General features: G+C 47.8%; 1 protein-coding gene across 7 annotated transcripts in view; it reads right to left on the bottom strand.

Annotated features, from left to right (window-relative positions):
- sox6 (SRY-box transcription factor 6) overlaps positions 1-20,047 on the bottom strand; it is a 163,866-nt gene that overhangs the window by 21,688 nt on the left and 122,131 nt on the right. For all 7 annotated transcript variants that reach the window (XM_031569509.2, XM_042708090.1, XM_012814927.3 and 4 more), the window contains 4 exons: positions 19,050-19,129; positions 9,125-9,274; positions 6,690-6,864; positions 5,540-5,727 (listed from right to left, as the gene is read on the bottom strand). In XM_031569509.2, coding sequence (XP_031425369.1) covers positions 5,540-5,727; positions 6,690-6,864; positions 9,125-9,274; positions 19,050-19,129 — 593 coding nt within the window. The remainder of the gene's footprint in view (positions 1-5,539; positions 5,728-6,689; positions 6,865-9,124; positions 9,275-19,049; positions 19,130-20,047) is intronic.

Below are 20,047 nucleotides of genomic sequence, written 5' to 3'. Positions count from 1 at the left end.
CCTTCTTAATTATTTGTTTTGTTTTGTTTGCATTAACGATGGAATATGTGCCATGTGGGCTGTAATCTACTTATTTTTATGATATTGTGGGCTGAGGGGAAGAAAAAGCTCGCCTAGCAACATTCCCTGACCTCTGAACTGGATTCGTAAATGATCCGTTTCATACTTGCCATCGCACAGCCGTACAGAGCTTTCCTCCCGCGCTGTGCTGAGCTCATTTGCTCATGGCTTTTTATGGGTTTTCAGTTCTAAATGACCCTGAACTGTTCAGCAAGTCCTCGTGGGTCTGTTAAGTGGGACCTCGGTTTCGCTCTTATCATACAATCTATTTACAATAGAGGTGGGGGGGGGACGGGGACAGACCAAAAGACAATCTTCCACCACATGACCTGGAGGACAGAGGGCCCTTTATATGCCCACTCTGTGGTTTCTGTCCCAATATGGCTGTGCATAAATGACCCATTGTGGCCCTATTCTCTCCAGGCGCTTTGTTGTGTGATCTCTGGTGAAAGTAGAGCTGTGCAGGACGGGAGCTCGGGGGGCCTGTTACATATTTTTTTCTCTTTTTTTGAGCCGGCTGCGGTTCTTTGGCAGCGTCTGATTTTATGCAGCGACGGTGGAAAATCAGCAGCCATCAATGGGGCCAGGCAGCTCTGATGTCTTGCTGGAGGAGAGGCAAAACGGAGAAAGAAAAGTAGATGGCATTGTTTCAGATGTGGCCCGGGCCATTCGCCCACACACACACACCCACCCACACACACACACACACATACATACACACTCTCACACACACAAGTGCTCCGACTCATTCAGAGGCCCTGGCTATTTTTATTCTTTTGGCAGATATGAACAACTGGAACAAAGCATTAATGTGAGCAATGCTGAACAATGGCACTTGCTGGCCACGGACAGTGTCTGAGTGCAGGGAATAATGAAATTTGGATGGCCGAACCCGTGTATGGCAGAATTTACTTTGCGGCCAAAAAATCCTGGGCTGGCAATTTCGAAGACAGGAGCCGAAAAGGAGCAGAAAATTGCTTCCAGGGCTGCAGACCAGACAAGATTATACTCCTGGTCTTTGTTAGGGCCTGTGTGAATGGGGACCCGAGCACACTGTGAGGGAGAGGGGGGGGAGGGGAGGGGGGGGGGGGGGGGCACACACTGCTTCCCCATCCAAAAGGTTAAGAGTCAGGATTTTGAGGAGCGCCAGCAAAGCTCCATTTGAATATTTCAGGGCTTCGTTTGCGGGATGCAAGGAGGGTGAATACTCCGCTCATCAATAATGCAGAGACAGGCGAGGTGTGTGTGTGTGTATCTCTGTGTGTGTGTGTGTGTGTGTATCTGTGTGTGTGTGTGTGTGTGTGTGTGTGTGTGTGTGTGGAGGGTGGGGGGTAAGTGCAAGGAGTACAGGGCTGGGGCAGTTCAATAGGTTAATACACTGGCCTTTCACCCTTTGATTCCAGTTTGGAAGGTGTCAGCAAAGAGGAACATATTTTATCTGCTCAGTGCCCTGTCTCCACTGTCAAAAAGCACAGGCAACACAAATATCAATACATCAATATGCACATATTCTAAAATATATAGCATAAAATATAAATACTGCCATCAAAATCTATGTCCTCTGATAACTACAATAAAATTGAAATATCGTTAACAGTATGTTTGTCGAATCTGTGACATGATGCCTTTGCTTTCATGAAACAGGAAAGAAAAAGAAAAACGAGTTGTCAGTCAGTACAAACGAAACAGTGCATGGGTCATGCAATCCCTTCTGTAGAGGATTGGAAATGGACTGTACGACTGTGGCCCTTTCTGCGTTGTTCATGGTAAAAGCATCTGAAAGGCAGATGAATAATAGAATAAAGTAATTGCCCACCACAGACAATAATACTTTTTGTAAATATTTCAAAAAAAGTAAATTGTGAAAGGGTTGTAAAAGCTTTTCTTTCACCGATGGGACAAAGTAAAAAATGGACAAATAAAAAAAATTACAAGCATGGAAACGGGCTTAAAAAAAAGCATGAATATTTTACATGTGCACCTTGAGGACAGGAGAACCAAATGCAACCTTCCTTTCCCCTCAGAGGGAAGAGAAACAGAGAGAGAGAGAGAGGGAGAGAGAGAGAGGGGACAGTGGGAGAGAAGTAAAGAAGCAGGGCACCAAGAGTGGCCACGAGTGAGTGAAATAGTAAACTGTGAGGGAGGGAGTAAAAGGGAGTGCGAGAGAGAGAAAGAAAGAGAGAGAGAGAAGGAGAGAGAGTTGGCCAGAGAGAGACCGAGAAGGAGAGTAAAAGTGAGAGAGACGAACAAAAAGAAAAAACAAATATATGGTGACAGGGACAACACTCTGGAGAGAGGGAAAGGAGAGACAGGAAGGAAGGAAGGAAGGAAGGAAGGAAGAGATGCAGGTCACTCCATTGTGCTCCTCGGACACACTTTGTATTAAAAGATGAATTGATCCATCTGTAAGCAGCACTTAGCCTCACTCTGCTGTGCGGTCGTTACACGGGGATAAATCAATATTTAATATCCCCCGCTACAGCCCCAGTAGATGATTTTAACCTCTCCTTAATCCCATTTATGTTACCTTTCCACAATCTCTGCACACGCTTTCACTATGATAAACTTCCAAACAGCCGACGGGGAGCGGGCTATTAAAGAGCGCACTGTATTTATGTCAGGTGAGGAGCCGCGCTGAAATATTAATATTCGGAAACTGACCGAAGTGAAAGCTTTTATCTGGAACATTTAGACCCCTCTGGATTGTCGCTTTGCATTGACGCGGGCCAGCCCTGACACTCGGCTTCATGCTGGCCCTGAAATACAGCACCCTATTCTTTACCATTGCACAGGGGTAGTATTTCTCACAGTGACAAATAAAGCGTGTGCTGGGCACAAGAGACCTTCAGATGGAGAATGGCAGTGGAGAATTCTGGTTCCTGTCTTTCAGGTGAGAGGAAGTAAATGACAAATAGCTTTGCTCTGGAAAATAACATAAAAAAAAAAAAAAACTGGAATTCAATTTGGTGGAGGGAAAAAGTTATTATTCAAAGCAGTACTGGTTTTCACAACTGCAGAAGTCAAGTGTGAATTTATGAACACCTGTTTTCAGGTATTCTTGTGGGGCAAACAATGGAATTCTAAATATGAAGCAGTGGCCCCACTCCCTTTTCTTGTTGTATTTTTCCACAGAGATCACATGATGCTCTGCTCGGAAATGGGAATGGCCGTGAATCAAGAAAAGAGTCTGTGCGAATGATGGTTGATTGACTTCAAAAAAAGAATGGGAGTCTTTTAGATGTGTGTGCGGTAGCCTATGGCAACCCGATAACCCAAACATACCAGGCATATTTCAGAACTGATAGTGCTCCCTAATTATTATTTGTTGTTCCTCCTCCTGCCCTGTCAGAGCCAGGATCTTGTGCTGCCTTTAGTCTTCCCAGAACCACCTTCTTAAGTTTTTGTCAGAAACACACACACACACACACACACTCACTCACTCACTCACTCACTCACTCACTCACTCACTCACACACACACAACAAAAATGCATACACACTTAACTGCTGCCCTGACTGCTCTCCCTCTTCTTCCCCTCTCAGGGTGCTGGGACAGAGAGGTGAGGAGTGATGGGTAGTGTGGCAGGCAATCTTTCCCCACTTTGGGGAAAACACACATAAAGCTCACCTGAGCTGAGTGCTCAAACAGCGGTTTGAAAGCGCCGGGGCCCTCACAATTGCTCGCAGACAAAAACGGGAGCCGGACAAAAGAAAGGCAGGAGAAAGAAAAAAAAACGCTAAGCTCCGGCTGTTAAGAACAATGCCCGTGTAGGTGTGTACCGCCTGTTGAGATCACTCCTTTTCAGCTATTGTTCGCCCTGCTGCATTCATGTCATGTAGCGGCATATTCCCCTTGCCTGGATGACCACAGGCTCACCCTGAAGTCTGGGAGGCCTCCTCGATCGCTGTGTGTGCGTGAGTCGCCAGAGGGGAGGTGGGGTGAGAATAACGTTTACAGGTGATGGCTTCTCCGCTGCATACCACAGCCACCTCCAAGGAACAGGTACAAAAGGAAGGATGGGGGGAAAACAGACCCAGAAGAATAGCTACTAATCCTGAGGCTTAAGCGAACAGACATACACACTCACACACGCACATCCAAAATACATTCCAGGAACTCTCTGAATGGCATTCAAACTACTGTCCCACAGACTCATAAGAAAAAAAGAGCTTGAGGTATTTAATTGTTTGTGACGTACAAAAGGCAGACCCATGAGTGTCTAGGGGTATAAGCCCAAAAGCCTCCATTGTTTGGATTGGGGAGGAAAGGCAGTGCTAATTTTACAGTTAATTCGGGTGTCTAACCCAGTGCCTGAGACAAGCCACAACACAGAGCAGAGCCTGTTGAGCAGGGTGCCACCCACACAGACACAGATCTCTCAAGCGCCTCTGCTTCCTCCAGTTACATTTAAAAAAAGAAGATAGACATAGATATTCGTTTATTTTTTTATATATACATTGACCTAGTTGAAGATGCTGGTTGAAAGTATCAGGTGCTGAAATATTAATGAGTCAAAGCTCCCGGCTCCTGCCTGCCTATGTTTGCCAACTGGCAATATGGCATCAATCAGATGGGAGCTGGCGATTTTATTTATTTTTCATTTTTTTTTTTTTTTTTTGCACGCTCCTTGATTGACTCATCGATTGAAGATATTTTTAAAGGGAATCCCTGGGAGCCTGTGTGCTGCCGGTACAAAGCGGGCCTGTCCCACACCGGCGGCTGCAGAGGGCCACGTGTCAGCTTTAATTGGGCAGAGACCGCACAGTTTGAGCCCCGCGCAGGGCAGCCCCCGGATCGCCACGGCCCTTTCGCCCGGCGCTCCGTGCTCCGCTTTCGCCCAGCACCCCCCACCTCCCTGTCCCTCCAGTCCTGCCACCCCTACCATCCCCAACCTTCTTCACGGCTGCCACGCCAACGCCAATCAGAATCAGTACTCTGGATACGCTTCAAAGGCCAAAAATTGGTGTTACATTTTTTTTTTCTTATTTCAAAATGGACTAAATTGAAGAGAGCCACTTTACTAGCCGTGGTTTTCTCTTTGTGCCACTCAGGAAATTAAGGAAAGTGGCAGTGAGCTGGGTGAGGACAATGTGACAATTGTGAAAATACAGTAAGTGGCGAATCAGCATGGTAATTGAGAGTGAGGGCTGCTTGAATGAAAGGTGTCAAAATGAGGTGAAGAGCCAGTATGGCACAAATGTCTTTGCCTGATTGACAGACGTTCTGAAGAACAGAATAGTATTGGAACTGGCGTAGAGGGAGGGGGTAAGTGGCAGTTGTAAGGACAGAACCAAGTGCACAAAAAACACATAAGTAAGACAGCATAAGTCAGTAAGTGAAAGACAGAGAGAGAGAGAGAGAGAGATAGGAATAGGCCAAACAGAAAGAGAGATTTAGTCTGAAAAAGACATTCAGAGAGATAGAATAAGGGAGTAAGTCTGTGTGTGTGTGTGTGTGTGAGAGAGAAAGGGGCACTTGCCTTGTCAGATCGGCAGTTATTGAGGCCCATGCTGGTGAGGGCTGACAGCTTGGCCTCCATGCCTTGCTGATGGTGCTGGAGCTGCTCTCTCTGGATCGCCTCCCTCATCTTCCTCGCCTCTTGAATGGCCTTCATCACTGAGTCTTGGTCTCCGAACAGTGCTGTGGAGTTCAGGCTGGACAGGATGTCTGCGGGCGAGGGCAACAATCCGTCAACACACACCCCTGCAGACACACATCAACCCACCCACCCCCCCACACATACAAAAGCAAGCACAAAAAAAAAAAGCCAGGAGGCCGCAAGTGGCACACTCCTGTGATAAAAAAACAACCTCAATGGGAGGTCTTACAACACACTGTTGTGTGCGTGTGTTTCCACGCCAACTGTTGTGTGCGTGTGTTTCCACGCCGACTGGGGGCATGTGCATTTCCGTCTGTGCGGCAAACAACATGTGTGGCGTCTCCCTCGGAAAAAATAAGGCAGCAATCTCAAGCTGGAGTCGCACTCCCTCTCAGTATAATTAAAAAGATAAAAGTGAGGTGAGGCTAGCAGTTAAAAAAGTGGAAATAGAACAAAAACAAACAGGCCCGGGTTCAAAGCCCCACTTCAGCCAGAGAGGGGAAATGAGCGCTGCTCCACTCCAGACAGAGGGCTTAATGAAAGAGAACATTTAATAACAGTTACAGTGGCACACAGGCCTGATTGAAAGGGCGTCAAACGAGGCAGATGAAGTGTGAGAGCTTTTAAAACAAATGATCAGCTGAGGCATCCGCCGCAGCCAACAGCATGGCGCGGTGCGGCGCTAAAGCACTTTCGCGGAGATCAAAAAAGTTCTAGCCGTGTGTCAATGATTCTGTGAACTATGGACTTGAAGGCCTTCAGCTTTTGTTCAACACAGAAGGACCACTGCACTATACAAAGCATCACACTGACAGAAACTTAACCTAGAATTAAAATTCCTTCTTTGAACGAAAAAAATAGGTGTGCAGAAGAAATGACAGAATAAACACAATTGAATGGATGCTTTCCACAAACTTGTTCACATTCTTCAACTGACTGAACAACTAACAAGCACCAGAATTGAATAGATCAATCTTGCGATTTACTCGCTGTAAAGACATAACTCAGGCACACTGGCGGAGGTTCTTACCCAGGGACGAACCACGGCCCAGGCCTGCGAGGGGACTGGGGATACCACCCTTGGACATGCTGTTGGGGCTGCTCTTGCTGCCGGGGAAGAAGCTGTGTGTGGGGGACGTGGGGGACTTGATGGAGTCTGCCGTCTTGGGTCGGGCAGACAGGTTAAGCGGCTGGCTGCCCTCCTCCTGTGTGTCCAGAGAGAAATACAAGACACATCAGACAAGAAAGGTGGTCAGAGAGAGAGAGAGAGAGAGAGACAGAGAGAGAGAAAGAGAGAGAGAGAGAGAGAGAGAGAAAGAGAGAGAGAGAGAGAGAGACATTAGAGACATGGCTGTGCTAGTCAGTGATTAGCGACAAGAAGGCTAATTACTCATCCCCTAACCGAGCAGGGGTTTCTCATTCACCTGCAGGGCATGTGGTGGAGGGGCGCGTACGCCCAGACAGCCAGAGCACTCTTTTGTTCTGATTAATGAAAGCACGTTGTGACACTCAGCATGTCTTTATCTCCTCAAACTGTTGGCTAGGCTAAGGCTAGGGCTCTCTTTTTCCATTTCTTTCTCTCCCTCCCTCTCTTTGCACTCTGAATAAAGCCCTGACTGAAATATGAATAATTTCCTCTTTCACAGACACTCGCAGTATACATTTATGAGATGAATAAAAAGCTTTCATATTTGATGCAGCAGTATTTCAAGGTGTTCTCGCTTTGTGTATTCATAGCATATAATGAACACCTGATTGAATTGTGACTAAGTCAGATGATATTTGCCATCTAGTTAATAATGGAAATATCAGCATGGACTGATGAGGTTTGACCTCATCTACATGGCTGCATGAAGAGAAGAGTGCAAACCAGTAAATGTCAGAATCCTGTGAAACGAATGGGGAACTTTCATGCAGCATCCACTTTCTAATGTAAGACTAACTGTGTCACTGACACAAACATATGCACACATAAATACCCTGACATGTGCATGTGGGCACACACACACACACACACACACACACACACACACACACATTCGCACGGAGCATGGCTCATGGTTGTTTACAGGAAAATGTCTTTTCACTGAGGCTCATTCGGAGCCTGAGTGCTTATTTGTCCAAACAGATGGCACTGCGCACATGCGCCTGCCTCAAGGTCTTCATACTGCACTGCCAATAACAGTTTGTCATTCAATTAAGCTAAAAGTAGACAAACCAAACACACTACTAATCTAATTAAGCGAACGATATCTGCATATGGATCCAACGCCACTCAAGCATCTTTGTTGAATTCTTAATACCATGTGATCTCAGCCACTTAGCGCTTATCTTGCATAACTGGCTCATAATCTGAATAGGAGATAAAGCTCTAACACACACACACATACACACACACCACCCACTATCCAAGCCCAACGCTTTTTGACATCGCTTGAAGAGCTGCTTTGAGATAATTCATGTCAGTGTTATTGTTTTGCTCTTCAGGCTGAAATTAATTAGCACAAATCCTACCACCATCCAGAGCTGAGGTGGATGGGACAGACTGAGACTGCAGAGCGGCGCGATGGGGGATGGATATCGGGATGGGCTCCGGCTCCTCTCTGCTCCGTCCGTGGAGTTCGGCGCCTTGAAGAGGATACAAGCCCACGCTGCACCGCCACCGCTCTGCTCACCGACATGATTTACATCCCCTCGTTTTAGTGATATTAAAACCAAACTTTTCCAAATGCGCACATGTTTTGGATTAAGGCCGCTCAATGAAAGAGGAAAAAGGAAGAAGGAAGGGGGAGGAGGGGGGAAAAGATGATGTATTTGCCCTCTGCTCTCAGCTGAAGACGTGTTGAGCCCCGCCATCCAGCCGCTGAGAAGTCCTGTTGTTCATCTTCATTTCCAGACAACCAGAAAGAGTCATCGCAACTTTTTTTGCGTCAGCATTGTGTGTGTGTGTGTGTGTGTGTGTGTGTGTGTGTGTGTGTGTGTGTGTGTGTGTGTGTCTGTGTGGGGAGGGCTCTCATGTGATGTAATGTTTTTGCTCAGCAAGAAAGGGTGAATAAACAACAAAAAAAAAGATCTGTTGTTCTTTGTGATCGGACACCATGTGTTCCAGAAATTGCCGTCTGCGAGCAACCATAGCCATAGCAACCCTGTCCACAGAGTTCTGGTCGAGAGGGAGCGAAACAGAGAAAGAGACACAGAGAGACCGAGAAAAAGAGAGAAAGATAGAGAGACAGGCAGAAGAGAAAGAGGAAGAAAGAGAGGGAGAGACCGAGGGAGAGGGAAAGAAACAGGGAGAGTGAGAGGCCTATAAAAGTGAAGCAGATTGATAGCCTCCCAACAGTGGAGGGCAGGATGGCAGAGCAGCACTGAGCGGCACTGAGCCGGCTCGCCTGATTTAGTGAACCGACATGGCCCGCTGGATCTGGGTCAAGCACCACTCGAGTGGCTGGGGAACAGGAGGCATACCTTGACTTGAGTGACGGGGCTGGAGGACCTCTTGTCGTTCTTGAGGCCCGTGGGGGAGATGGGCCCGCCAGAGTTTGGGGGCTGGGGCATCGGTGGCATCTTGGCTCCGGGAGAGACCTGCATGCTGGCCAGCTGGGCGGCGTACAGTTGCTGCGAGGAGCGGAGAGAAAACCCACAAGGCGTTAACATCCAAAGCCAACCACCATTCAAAGCTGCTTTTTTCCCTCCTCTCCATCCCTCCCTCTCTCTCTTTCCTTCCTTGCTCTCTCTCTTTTCAAACCCCACCCCTCCTCTCTTTTCTTTTTCCCTTCCTTCTCTCTGTCCTCTCTCTCTCTCTCTCTCTCTCTCTCTCTTTTCCTCCTGGCACAGCCGCTCCATCAAAGGTCTTAACTGTATATCAAAAGCTCTGAATCCAGAGAGACAGCAGAAAGAAAAAAAAAAAACCCACACAGTGATGGCTTTTATACAAGAGACTTGGAGAGGGCTTTTTCCTCTCATCAGTAAAGTTTTCAGACTTTCTTCAGCTCCAGCCTGTTCTCATATCTGATTTCCTACCGCTCGCCCGCTGCCGAGGCTGCTGCCGCTTTTCTAGGCCAATAAGTCACCACAGAGACACCTAGCTAGGTCCCCCCATTATTGTGCGCCGATCTTGGGGTATCAATCATGTGCATTATTAAAAGGCATACATTTAAGGTCCATTTCTTTCTTTTTTTTTAAAGAAGAGGAGAAATCACCATCCCCAATGCTTATTTTCATTGGCTGGGAGTCAGCGGCTTTTGCCTGGCTCTGGTGATGCAGCGCTGCGGTCACATGCAGTCAGCATATGGTTTAAATGACTGGCCAGGCACAAAATGTCAATCATTAGTAGCCACAGGAAAAGGGAGGTCCTCAACATGATTAGTTTTTGTGCGTGTGTGTGTGTGTGTGTGTGTGTGTGTGTGTATGTGTGTGTGTGTGTGTGTGTGTGTGTGAGCGTGTGTATGTAAGAGGATGCATACATGTCTGCACATTTTGTGTTGTCACAGACAGACATAACTAACATTTCATCAACGAAATGATCCACCACAGGTCAGAGCTCATAAAAATGGCAGAGGGTGTTATTGCATTAAGCCTGCAAATGATAACCCATTTCAGATGCTGTATTATTAGCGATGGCCGAGAATTATTGGGCTTTGTTCTCTGCTTCCATGTGAGACGATGAGCTGCAAGGCCAGACGGAACATGCTGCTGTCAGCCTTGGGCTAGTATTGATTGGCGAGCAGGTAAATGGTTAAATAGGCTTTTGTCTCCTGCATTAAGTAGCAGGGGTCGAACAAAACAGCCTGTGCCCTTCGTGACCTCTCCTGAGTAAGTGCCACATAAATTTGAGTCCTAACTGCCATTTCAACATTAGAGGCAATATTTAATAGAGGGAGGGAAACTGCTTCGGAATGGAGTGCAATACAATGCAAGGATTGCAGATCAAGAAAATGGCTTTTTTCCTGAGTGCATTTCCAGTGCACCGTGTATGAAACTATCTCTGCATGTTACCTCCACTTGTGGCAGACAGTGCTCTATTCCTTTGTGGCCGTGGCACATGCGTGGATATGCAAACACGTCCTCCTGTCCTGGGCAAAACTTTATCGCTTGCCCACTGCTACCACACAAAAGGGTTTTTGTTCCAGGGGAGCCGGGGCAAACAACAGAACATCAGCTACGGAAATGACAGACTGATTGGGTTCCCACAGTGATACCAGGAGACACCGCCTTGCAAACAGACACCCTTTGTCTTCAAAGAGCAAAAGCGGGCCGAAAAAAAAAAAGACAAAAGAAAAATCACTGGTTTTTTTTCTCTCCTCTCTATCAATCCAAATAATCAAAGTCAGGACAGTGGAGAGAAAGGGGGGTGTTTATTACTGTGTTATAGTCTTTATAAGGGGAAGGGCAGGATGTAGTTTAAGTCTGAATGTGTCTGTAGGCTACATGGGGTGTTGTGTTTTCAGAAGCAGGAGGCGAGTCTGCTGGACAGATGTTAGTTAAAAAACGCTCTAGATGGGCACAGACCCTGACCTTGTGTGGGAAGAACTTTATTGTTCCGGAAAAGGGACCTAATTGGGTTTTAGTTCAAATTAGAGCCAGTGAGACGGCCTTTTGTGAGGACTGATTAACGGGTCAGAGCCACGGACCGAGGGGTAGAGTTACCCCCGCGCTGCGCGGGCCGCCCCAGGAACTGAACAAACAAATACAATCAGGAGGGCAGGAAGCAGAGGTGTGACACGCACAGAGGAAGAGGAGGCCACTCTGCACTTAACACTGTGCTAACCCTGTTGTCACTGCTGCCTTGGCTTTGACACATTACTGATGTAGTCTGCTGCAGGATGTGAGGACGAGAGTGGAGAAATGCAACCAGATAAAACAAGGAAAAGAGCAGGGGGGGGGGCAAAGAGGGGGAAAAAGAGATGGATGCAGAGCAGTGGAGGAAAAGAAAGACGAAGAGGAGGAGGAGGGCAGAGAGGAGAGCAGACTGGAGTGAGGGGGGGGGGGGGCAGGAGGGACTGAAGACAAGCCCTGGCTGCCCTGACGGATGCTGTCCCGGGGCTAGACACATGTTCCAGTCCCTGACTGAAGGACATCTGCCCGCCTCACCCAGGCCTCTCTCGGCGGGCCAGCCGCTCTCCCTCTCCGCCCGCGCCATCTTGCAGGGCGGCGGCCGCGCGGCAGAAGGTTGCGCCGGTAATGAGGGTCACGCTGAAAGTCAATGGCTAAACAGGGACCGGGAGTCGCAGCGCTCTGGCTCTCTGCCCCGAGTCCACAAAACTGTGCAAGGGGTCGACTCCTGAGTGGAAAACCCCCACCTCTCTCTCACTCCCTCTCTTTCTCTCTCTCTCTCTCTGTTTTCATCAGCAGACAGTGTACAATCTTTATCATTCAGGCAATTAGCATGCTTCACCTAACAGGGCAGAGGTGATATTCACAGAGGTGCCCTACACATAAAGGTAACATAACAGAAAATGACAGTGAGGTGTTTTCACAGCTTTTTTGTCTGCAGCGCAAAACAAAATAGACAGTTTTACAAAGATTCGAAAGTGCGTTTAACACATCTGTCTGGTTGATGGTTTCCTCATGAGGGTGTATAAGAGTCAGAAGCAGAGAAATGTTTCCCTTTTCTTTTCTTGTACACTGTGTTTTTTCTTCTTTATGTGACCTCTTTCTTTCCCTCAGGGAGGCGGCTATTTCTATAATCCTACCGAGGGCTGAACAAAAGACAAGCAGTCAACAAAGACAAGGCAATACAGTGCACAGAGACACTCAAGTCTATCTCTGACCACCCTCTGGAAACACACACACATTCGCGCACACAAACACACACTCGGGCACACATACACCCAGACACGCACACACACACACACACAGAGGGGAGTGCAAACACATATTACCTACGACTGAGAGCCATTACTTCTAGCAGAAAAGCTGCTGAGTGGTAGGAAACAGCGAGTCATTGGGGCTCTGGAGCCGGCAGATACGTATAGGGAGAAAGAGAGAGAGGGAGAGAGAGAGAGACAGGGAGAGGGAGAGAGAGAGGGAGAGAGAGAGAGAGAGAGAGAGAGAGAGAGAGAGAGAGAGAGGGAGAAGGAGACAGCAGGCAGGGCCACAGAGAAACAGTCTGCTCCAGACCACTGACTGAGCTAATACCTTTGTCCACTTGAGCATTAAATGACTCGCCGCAATACAGCTTAGTTAGAGAGAGGGGCAGGGGAAATGTGGCTTCTCAATCCGCTTGCGTCTACTGTGTGTTCGCTGCCTCCATGACAACACACACACAGAGCCTCACACACTCATCCACACACACACACACACCTTTCTCCATATCCCTTTGCTCTCTCTCTCTCCCTCTCTCTTTCCCTCCCATAAGAGCTAAAGCCATCTACGAATGTGTGGATTCCAAATATGCGGTGCTGGCCCAAGGTCAGTCTGTTAGCCTTTGCTAATTAAAAGCGAGCCCTCCTGAGGCCAGCCAGGTTAAACGAAAGGCTTGCTTTTCTGCCTGCAACAACATTATCCTGATATTACACGCTCAGATGATGCTGTGGGACACCTCAGCACACTTTTAAAACTCGCTTTCCAGGGCCATTAAGGAATAGTTAGCTTTGATCTATTCTAGAAGTACGGTGAACCTGAAATGATATGGCGCAAATTAAGAGCCATATGTTTCATGTGAATACAGAAAACATCGACAGTACTAGAGGCTGTTAACTTAAAATGGCTATATTGAGAAATATCGGGGCCTAAGGGTGTGTGGAAAAAAACAGTGCAATTTGTAGAATAAAACTCAAAGTCTTGTTAGTTCTTCCAGAGCTGGACAGATTGCTGTGTGACAGATGCTGTGAAACACTGTGGCAGATTTAAACAGCCGCTGCCCTTGCAGCCATAATGCTGCATTACCCCCCTCTGTCTTTAGTTCAGTCTCTGCGCAACTGTAGCCCCAGGACCATCTCACTCAAGCCCAATGAAAACACAAAAATATGGCCCTCTAAACAAGTAAGGTGTAGGAAGCATATGTGTGAAACATATGTACTGCTCTTCTTTTTCCAGACGCCTGTTCTGTTGCTTTGAAGGAGACAAAAATATGGGTCACACACACACGCACACAGACACACACACACACAGACACACACACGCTCGCCCTGACAGTCACCTCTGCATTAGCAGAGCCAGATAGCTGGCATGAGCAGGGCCACGTTGCCCCGCGGGTGTTTAGCTGGCAGCACAGCGCCAACCCCTGTTTGCCACGCGGCTTGTCCGGGCTCATTGCCCTGGGCGCGCAGGCTGACCCAGGCCAGGCCAGATGTCGGGAGGGGAGGCTGCATCCTGGTGCACTGCGCCGATGCTTTCCAGTATGGCCCAACATCTGTTTCATCTGCTGGCGCCCAACCTGCTCCCTCTCTCTTTCTCTCTCGCTTTCCCTCCCTCCCCCCTCCGCCCTTCTCTCATCCACCCCCTCCCTGCTTGAGTCTCTCTCTCTCTCTCTCTCTCTCTCTCTCTCTCTCTCTCTCTCTCTCTCTCTCTCTCTCTTTTCACATTCTGTCTCCTTCTCTTCTTCACACTTTCTGCACCTTGCACAGCCTTTCTCAGGTTGGCCTCTGTGTGCTGTGTGCTCTGTTGAGTTCAGTGTAACATCTGCAGGCAGGCGGCGGGGCAGCCTTGTTAAGGACCCAGCTGAATAGGCTCGGTGCTGCCCAGCCTCCCACCAAGGCCCAGGGAGCTCATTGATGAGCGGCTGCTGACTCGGCCGATGGAACGTTTCGACTCGGCTCAAACGGCCGGGGACCCCATTCTGAGTCCCTGCCTTCGTTTATCAGAGCATCTGTCCATCTGTCCACCTGTCCCTCTGTTCAGGGCACTATCCATCCAAGCTTCCCAGCTCCCCCATGCCATTAAGGCCTGAAGGTGAAGAACAGTAACATCAGAGGAGAGAGAGAGCCTCCATTCAAGGGTTTAGCATTTAGGGAGAGAAATGGAAGGATGAAAGAGAAAGTACAAAAAAAAGTAAAGTAAAAAAAAGAGAGAAAGAGAGAAAATGTATCTAGGTATCTAGTTAGGTTGTAGGACAGAGGAGAGAAAGTAAAGCGAAATGGAATACAGAATGTGGAATGAGATAGGGCAGAGAGGGTGGGCCGGGAGGGAGCAGGCAGCCTGTAAGTCCTATTTGTGTTTGCCCCCATCTCCACTCCACTACGCGCAGAACACAGATGTTCAGCTTTATCCAATGATGCTTACTCTAAAACAGCTTAAACCCAAAAGTCTGCTTCCAATGATAAAAAACAGACCTCTCTCAGTGCTCACTTCTGATTTGTTTGTAACCCCTGGCAAAAAAAAAAAAGAGGCAAACAATATATCAAGCGCAGTAGCCTACGCCTCTGAGGAAATTGTTTTCCACTGAGCAATTGATGCAATGTGATCTTGTGCACCAACAAATTAAGTGCCAATCCAAACAGGGGGTGGGGGGCAATGAATAGAATTCTTTTGTAGAATTAGTATAATTCTTTTTAGCTGGACCGGTCGCTCGACTCTTCGCCCACTCACTAGCCCGGGTACAATTTCCGAGGCGGGGTGAGAGGTGTCAGTTCTAATAAGGACGGGGGACAGTTTGGGACACGGCCATTGTTACGGGCTCTTCTGCTGCTCATCCCGGCCTTGTGAACGAAGTCTAATGAAGAAAGGCAGTCGGTCCGCGCAATAGTTTAAGCAGCCGCTCTCCAGTGAGTTGCAGACGGGGAGCAATCTGTCAGGGAAGCATTGAGTGAAATTACCATGCAAGCCGGAGTGCCTGCTGACAGCGGCGGGGGACGTCATAGAGGAGGCTCTGCCATGCCCCCCCCACCCCCCACCCACCCCCCCAAACCCACTCCTGTATTGACAAGCAAATTACACTTTCCGCTTGCGAGTCGCGAAATGTCTCGCTCTCATTTCCAGCCATCAGTCCCATAAAAAAAAACCTTTTGTTACTTTTTGTTAAAAAGAGTCCATATAGGGTGTGTGTGTGTCTGCGTTTCTATGTGTGTGTGTGTGTGTGTGTGTGTGTGTGTGTGTGTGTGTGTGTGTGTGTGTGTGTGTGGGCAAGAGTATGTGTGTGTGTGTGTGTTTGCGCGGATGTGTGGGAGAAGGGAAGCGAGGGGTGGTGAGCTTGCCCCCACCCCCACACCCCCTGACTGTTATGACAAGTGGAGATGGTGAGTGGGTGCGTCGCTGGCATTAAGACTGGCAGAGCACATTACTGCCACCGCATTGTGGAAATTAAATCCCCCTACAAGCCCCGTTGTTTCTCCCCCCCTGAAGGTTCATATATACTCCTCAGACTACACGGAGTAAATGGCTGAAAATTATAACTTGCCAGCATGCTGACAAGCAAGGAGATATTTTAATCAGACAGACACGGTGGACTGGTGATGCGTTGGGGGGTGGATTCCCCCCACCCTCCTGGCATGGGAGGAGAAGCGGGGGCACGCCAGGTAAGGGGTCAGGGGTTGCCCGATGAGGCGCGATCACCAGTCTCACACTGATACAGTCATGACGTTTCACACACTCCTATGCTCTCACTCCCCTAACATAAACACCCCTCATTAACAGTGACCTAGGACCCTCCATATAAGCAAAAGGACACATTAGCATGTCCCATAAATGTGCACTCAGTAAGCGTGGTGGTAAAGCTAGGCTAACATGTAGCGGCTATGCACTGGTTATGGGAGGTAAAATCAGACTTGCATCTCTCCCTCTCAAAGGATCAGACAAAGGCAGTGTCAGGGCACTGATGCCACAGCGGGCTCACTGCATGCTAACAGCCACGCAAGATTTCGTTTTATGCCCTTTCTCTACTAAATTACATATTTTAACAGCATCTGTGTGCTGTTGTTCTCCCTTTAAAAGGAGTGTTCTGTCTGCCTCTTTAGTCCTCAGTTGACTCCCACACACACAAATACACACTAACACACACAACACAAACGCCTGTGTGTATTGGCCCGGCTGTTTATCTGTCAGGGCCCACAGCTTGACGGAGACTAGCCACGGCTAGGCATGAATTTAATAATCTCCATCTCCGGTGTGATATGTTTTAATCATCCCACTTCATGGTGCTTTGTAGAGGAAGGCATGGCCAGTCACATTATGTGTTGATCGGCGGAGAAAAGGGCATGTTTGACTTGCCGGGGCTGTTTTAAGGGGGTCTCTGTGCAGAGTAAATAGCAGCGGCAAGGTGAAATATACCGCCAACGGACGCGCTTCAATTAATGGGAATACACCTCTTTTTTGTTTACTGTGCTCTGTAAAGGTCGCCGAGTCATGGTCTTGGGGGCTCTGTTCTAGCCCATTCCCAGGGTTGAACATATTATCAGAATTAATAGCTGGAACTCCTCAGCCTTCAGATATACGACGATTCCAGCCCAACACGCAACTATAAATAGATGCGAAGGGATCGAGTCGTACCATCGTTTCCTGTGAAAGGCCATGTACTAAACACATAGGCTAACACACACCCATAAGCATGTGCACTCAGATTTGTTTCTGTCTTGCTCAACTTAAAAGCACCAAATCAAGCCACATGCATAGTGAATTAACAATACTTTAAGATGCACAAACACACACACAACACACACACACACACAAACACACACACACACACACACACACACACACACACACACACAGACACACACACACCCAAACACAGAGACACACACACACAGACTCACACAGACACACACACACACATACACACACACACACACACAGACACAAACAGAGACACACACACACACACACACACACACACACACACACACACACACACACACACACACACACACACACACACACACAGACAGAGACACACAGACACACGCCTCAGAAACATGAGCAGACTCATCCCACACCTTCCTGGTGCTTGATTGTTCTTCCCATAGCTGTGTGATAAAGGAGACCTTTCCAGGCCCAGCTGCAGCATTGTTAGGACTTGCCAAGGCTCATTAATGCTGAAAGCGATAAGCTCTGAAGGACAAATTGTGCTCATGTATCAGGCAGAGGAGAAAAAAAAGTAGTTACAAGATGCTTCCCTCTCTCCCTCTGTCTACTACGCACACTCCACAGCTTTTGTTTTGCCACAATCCCTTGCTATCAGAGAGCTTAATGTCTAATTGCTATCAACAGTTTACCGACATTGTTGACAAAACAACCGCACAGATCAAAGTAGCGCTTGAAAAGATTTCTCTCGCTCTCTCTCTCTTGCTTTTTTCCCCCGACTGTCTTACTCCCTCTCTCTTTCCTCCTCCTTTTTTTTCCTCTTTGTTGCAAAAGACGGACTCTCAGGAAGTGCCTCATCCCCTTCTCCTCAGGACCCCTTGGCCTGGGAAGTTTCAGGAAAACTTAAATATTTATCACGGCGCACTTTTCAAAGGCCTCCATCCATCTTCATCCTTCACAGGGGCTTCACGAGGGGCTCGCTTTGATAATTTCACCAGTGAGCAGCCAAGAATAATGACATTAGTGTAATCATAGAGAGGCCTCTGCTTCCCAAAGCCATTCCCAGCATTTGTTATGTAAATATAACGTGATGAAAGCACGCGGGGGAAAGCATATTGTCAATTTGGAAACAAAAAGAGAGAGCGCTCGCAGGCTCACAGCAGGCTGGGTAATGGTGCTGATTAGGATGGTAATGAGACGCGCGGTGGAACGCAGATAGCGATCTATATTAAGTGCTTATTGCCTGGAGTTAGCCTCCGAGTCTGGTTCACCGCTGAAACGGCCTACCTGAGAATTCACTTCTAAAGGTGCTTGAGGGGAATCTCTCTCTCTTTCTCTCTCAGCCTCTTTCTCTCTCTCTCTTTTTCTCTCTGCCTGTTTGTCTATCTACTAGCTGTGCTTTCACATTTACCACCTCACACTCTGCATGGTCTTACGGTTCAGTGCCCTGAGCTGTCTTCACACCACAGAAGATTGCACTCACACTGGACTGGCTACATAGGCAACATAACACACACAAACACACAAACACACACATATACACACAGTATACAAAAAAAACCCACACAGTCCATGACATATACAGCTGTATAGCCGTTAGAAATACAGAACAGGCAGAACCAGCCAATCCCTTTGGTGACACTGCACAGCCTCTCGTGCCTGATTGGTTTAGCAGAGGGTTCTTGAGGAGCCAGGAGGGCTAACCCTTCCTGCAATAACCATTATTCTCATAACTGCAGTCTCCCGGGTAACTATGGGGTTAAGTTCTCAGTAAAATGGCTAAATTACACATGTAAGGTGTTAAGTTGGTGAGGGCTGACTTGGAGCATTATTTAGCGTGCCGGCTCATTATTTAACATACAGCTGTTTTTTTTTGCCGTGCAGCGCCCAAGGCCTGGCAGCTTGCCTGCACATTCTTTGTTGTTGCACATACCTGAAGCTGCAGAGGGTTGAGTCCTGACGCGGCAGCAGCTGCCATTGTGGATGGAATGAACTGCACCGGGTAGTTATCACCTGTCGAGGAGGAGGGGAGGGGGGCAGAACAATGCACACAGGTTGAGACAATGAGCGGCCCAACGGCGGCCAGGCAAGTGCCAACACGGCTCTCGAGCCTGCCTTCACCCAGCCTCGGCTCCCAGCCCAAACATCTGCACCAACAAAAGATTCAGCTGGGCAGACCAGAGGAAGGATTACTGAGGAACGTATCTCCTCTCTCTCACTCTCTCTCTTGCTCTCTCTCTTTCTCTCTCTCTCTCTCTCTCTCTCTCTCGCTCTCTGGCCTTTTTCTATTCCCTACTCTTTTCGTTTTTTTTTTTTTAGTTCTTGCAGGCTTGTTGTGTCCTTAAAAAAAATCAACAACAGTCAGTTCATAGCAAGTTGGCAAGTAAAAAACTGTTTCTATTCTTCAATCCTCGTGCTACTGTTGGATGTGTGTGTGGCTTTAGTTGAGAAGAAAAAGTGGCGTGTTCTCTTAGGCACTTTACACCACCGTAAACACAACTCTCATTTGTCCTACACGCCATTGTCTCTCTCATTGTGTGGGTTCTGGCATGAGAGAGTGAAAATGTGCTACTTCAACAGGTCACAACAAGCAAGCACTTACAAAGTCACTGAAGGAGATCAGGAAAGACATGATTTGTTCTTTTATCATAACATCACATTTAACCAGAGAAGTATGAGAATTTCAAAACAATAGTTGTCTTGAACATTTTGTCATCTTATCACAACACATCAGGAAACTGGAATCTAAAACATAAACACAGGAGGGTAGTTAAACGTGATACTGATACAAGTGGAAAGCTTTTGCTTGAAAGAGAGAGAGAGGGTGAGAGAGAAAGAAAGAAAGAAAGAAAGAAAGAGAGAGAGAGAGTGAGAGAGAGAAAATGAAACAGAAGGGGAAAGTAAAGTGTTTTCATCCCTGGCCTGGGTGTG

The sequence above is a fragment of the Clupea harengus genome, chromosome 6 (genome assembly GCF_900700415.2).
Source record: "Clupea harengus chromosome 6, Ch_v2.0.2, whole genome shotgun sequence".
Taxonomy (NCBI): domain Eukaryota; kingdom Metazoa; phylum Chordata; class Actinopteri; order Clupeiformes; family Clupeidae; genus Clupea; species Clupea harengus.
This window is presented reverse-complemented; position numbering and strand designations above follow the sequence as displayed.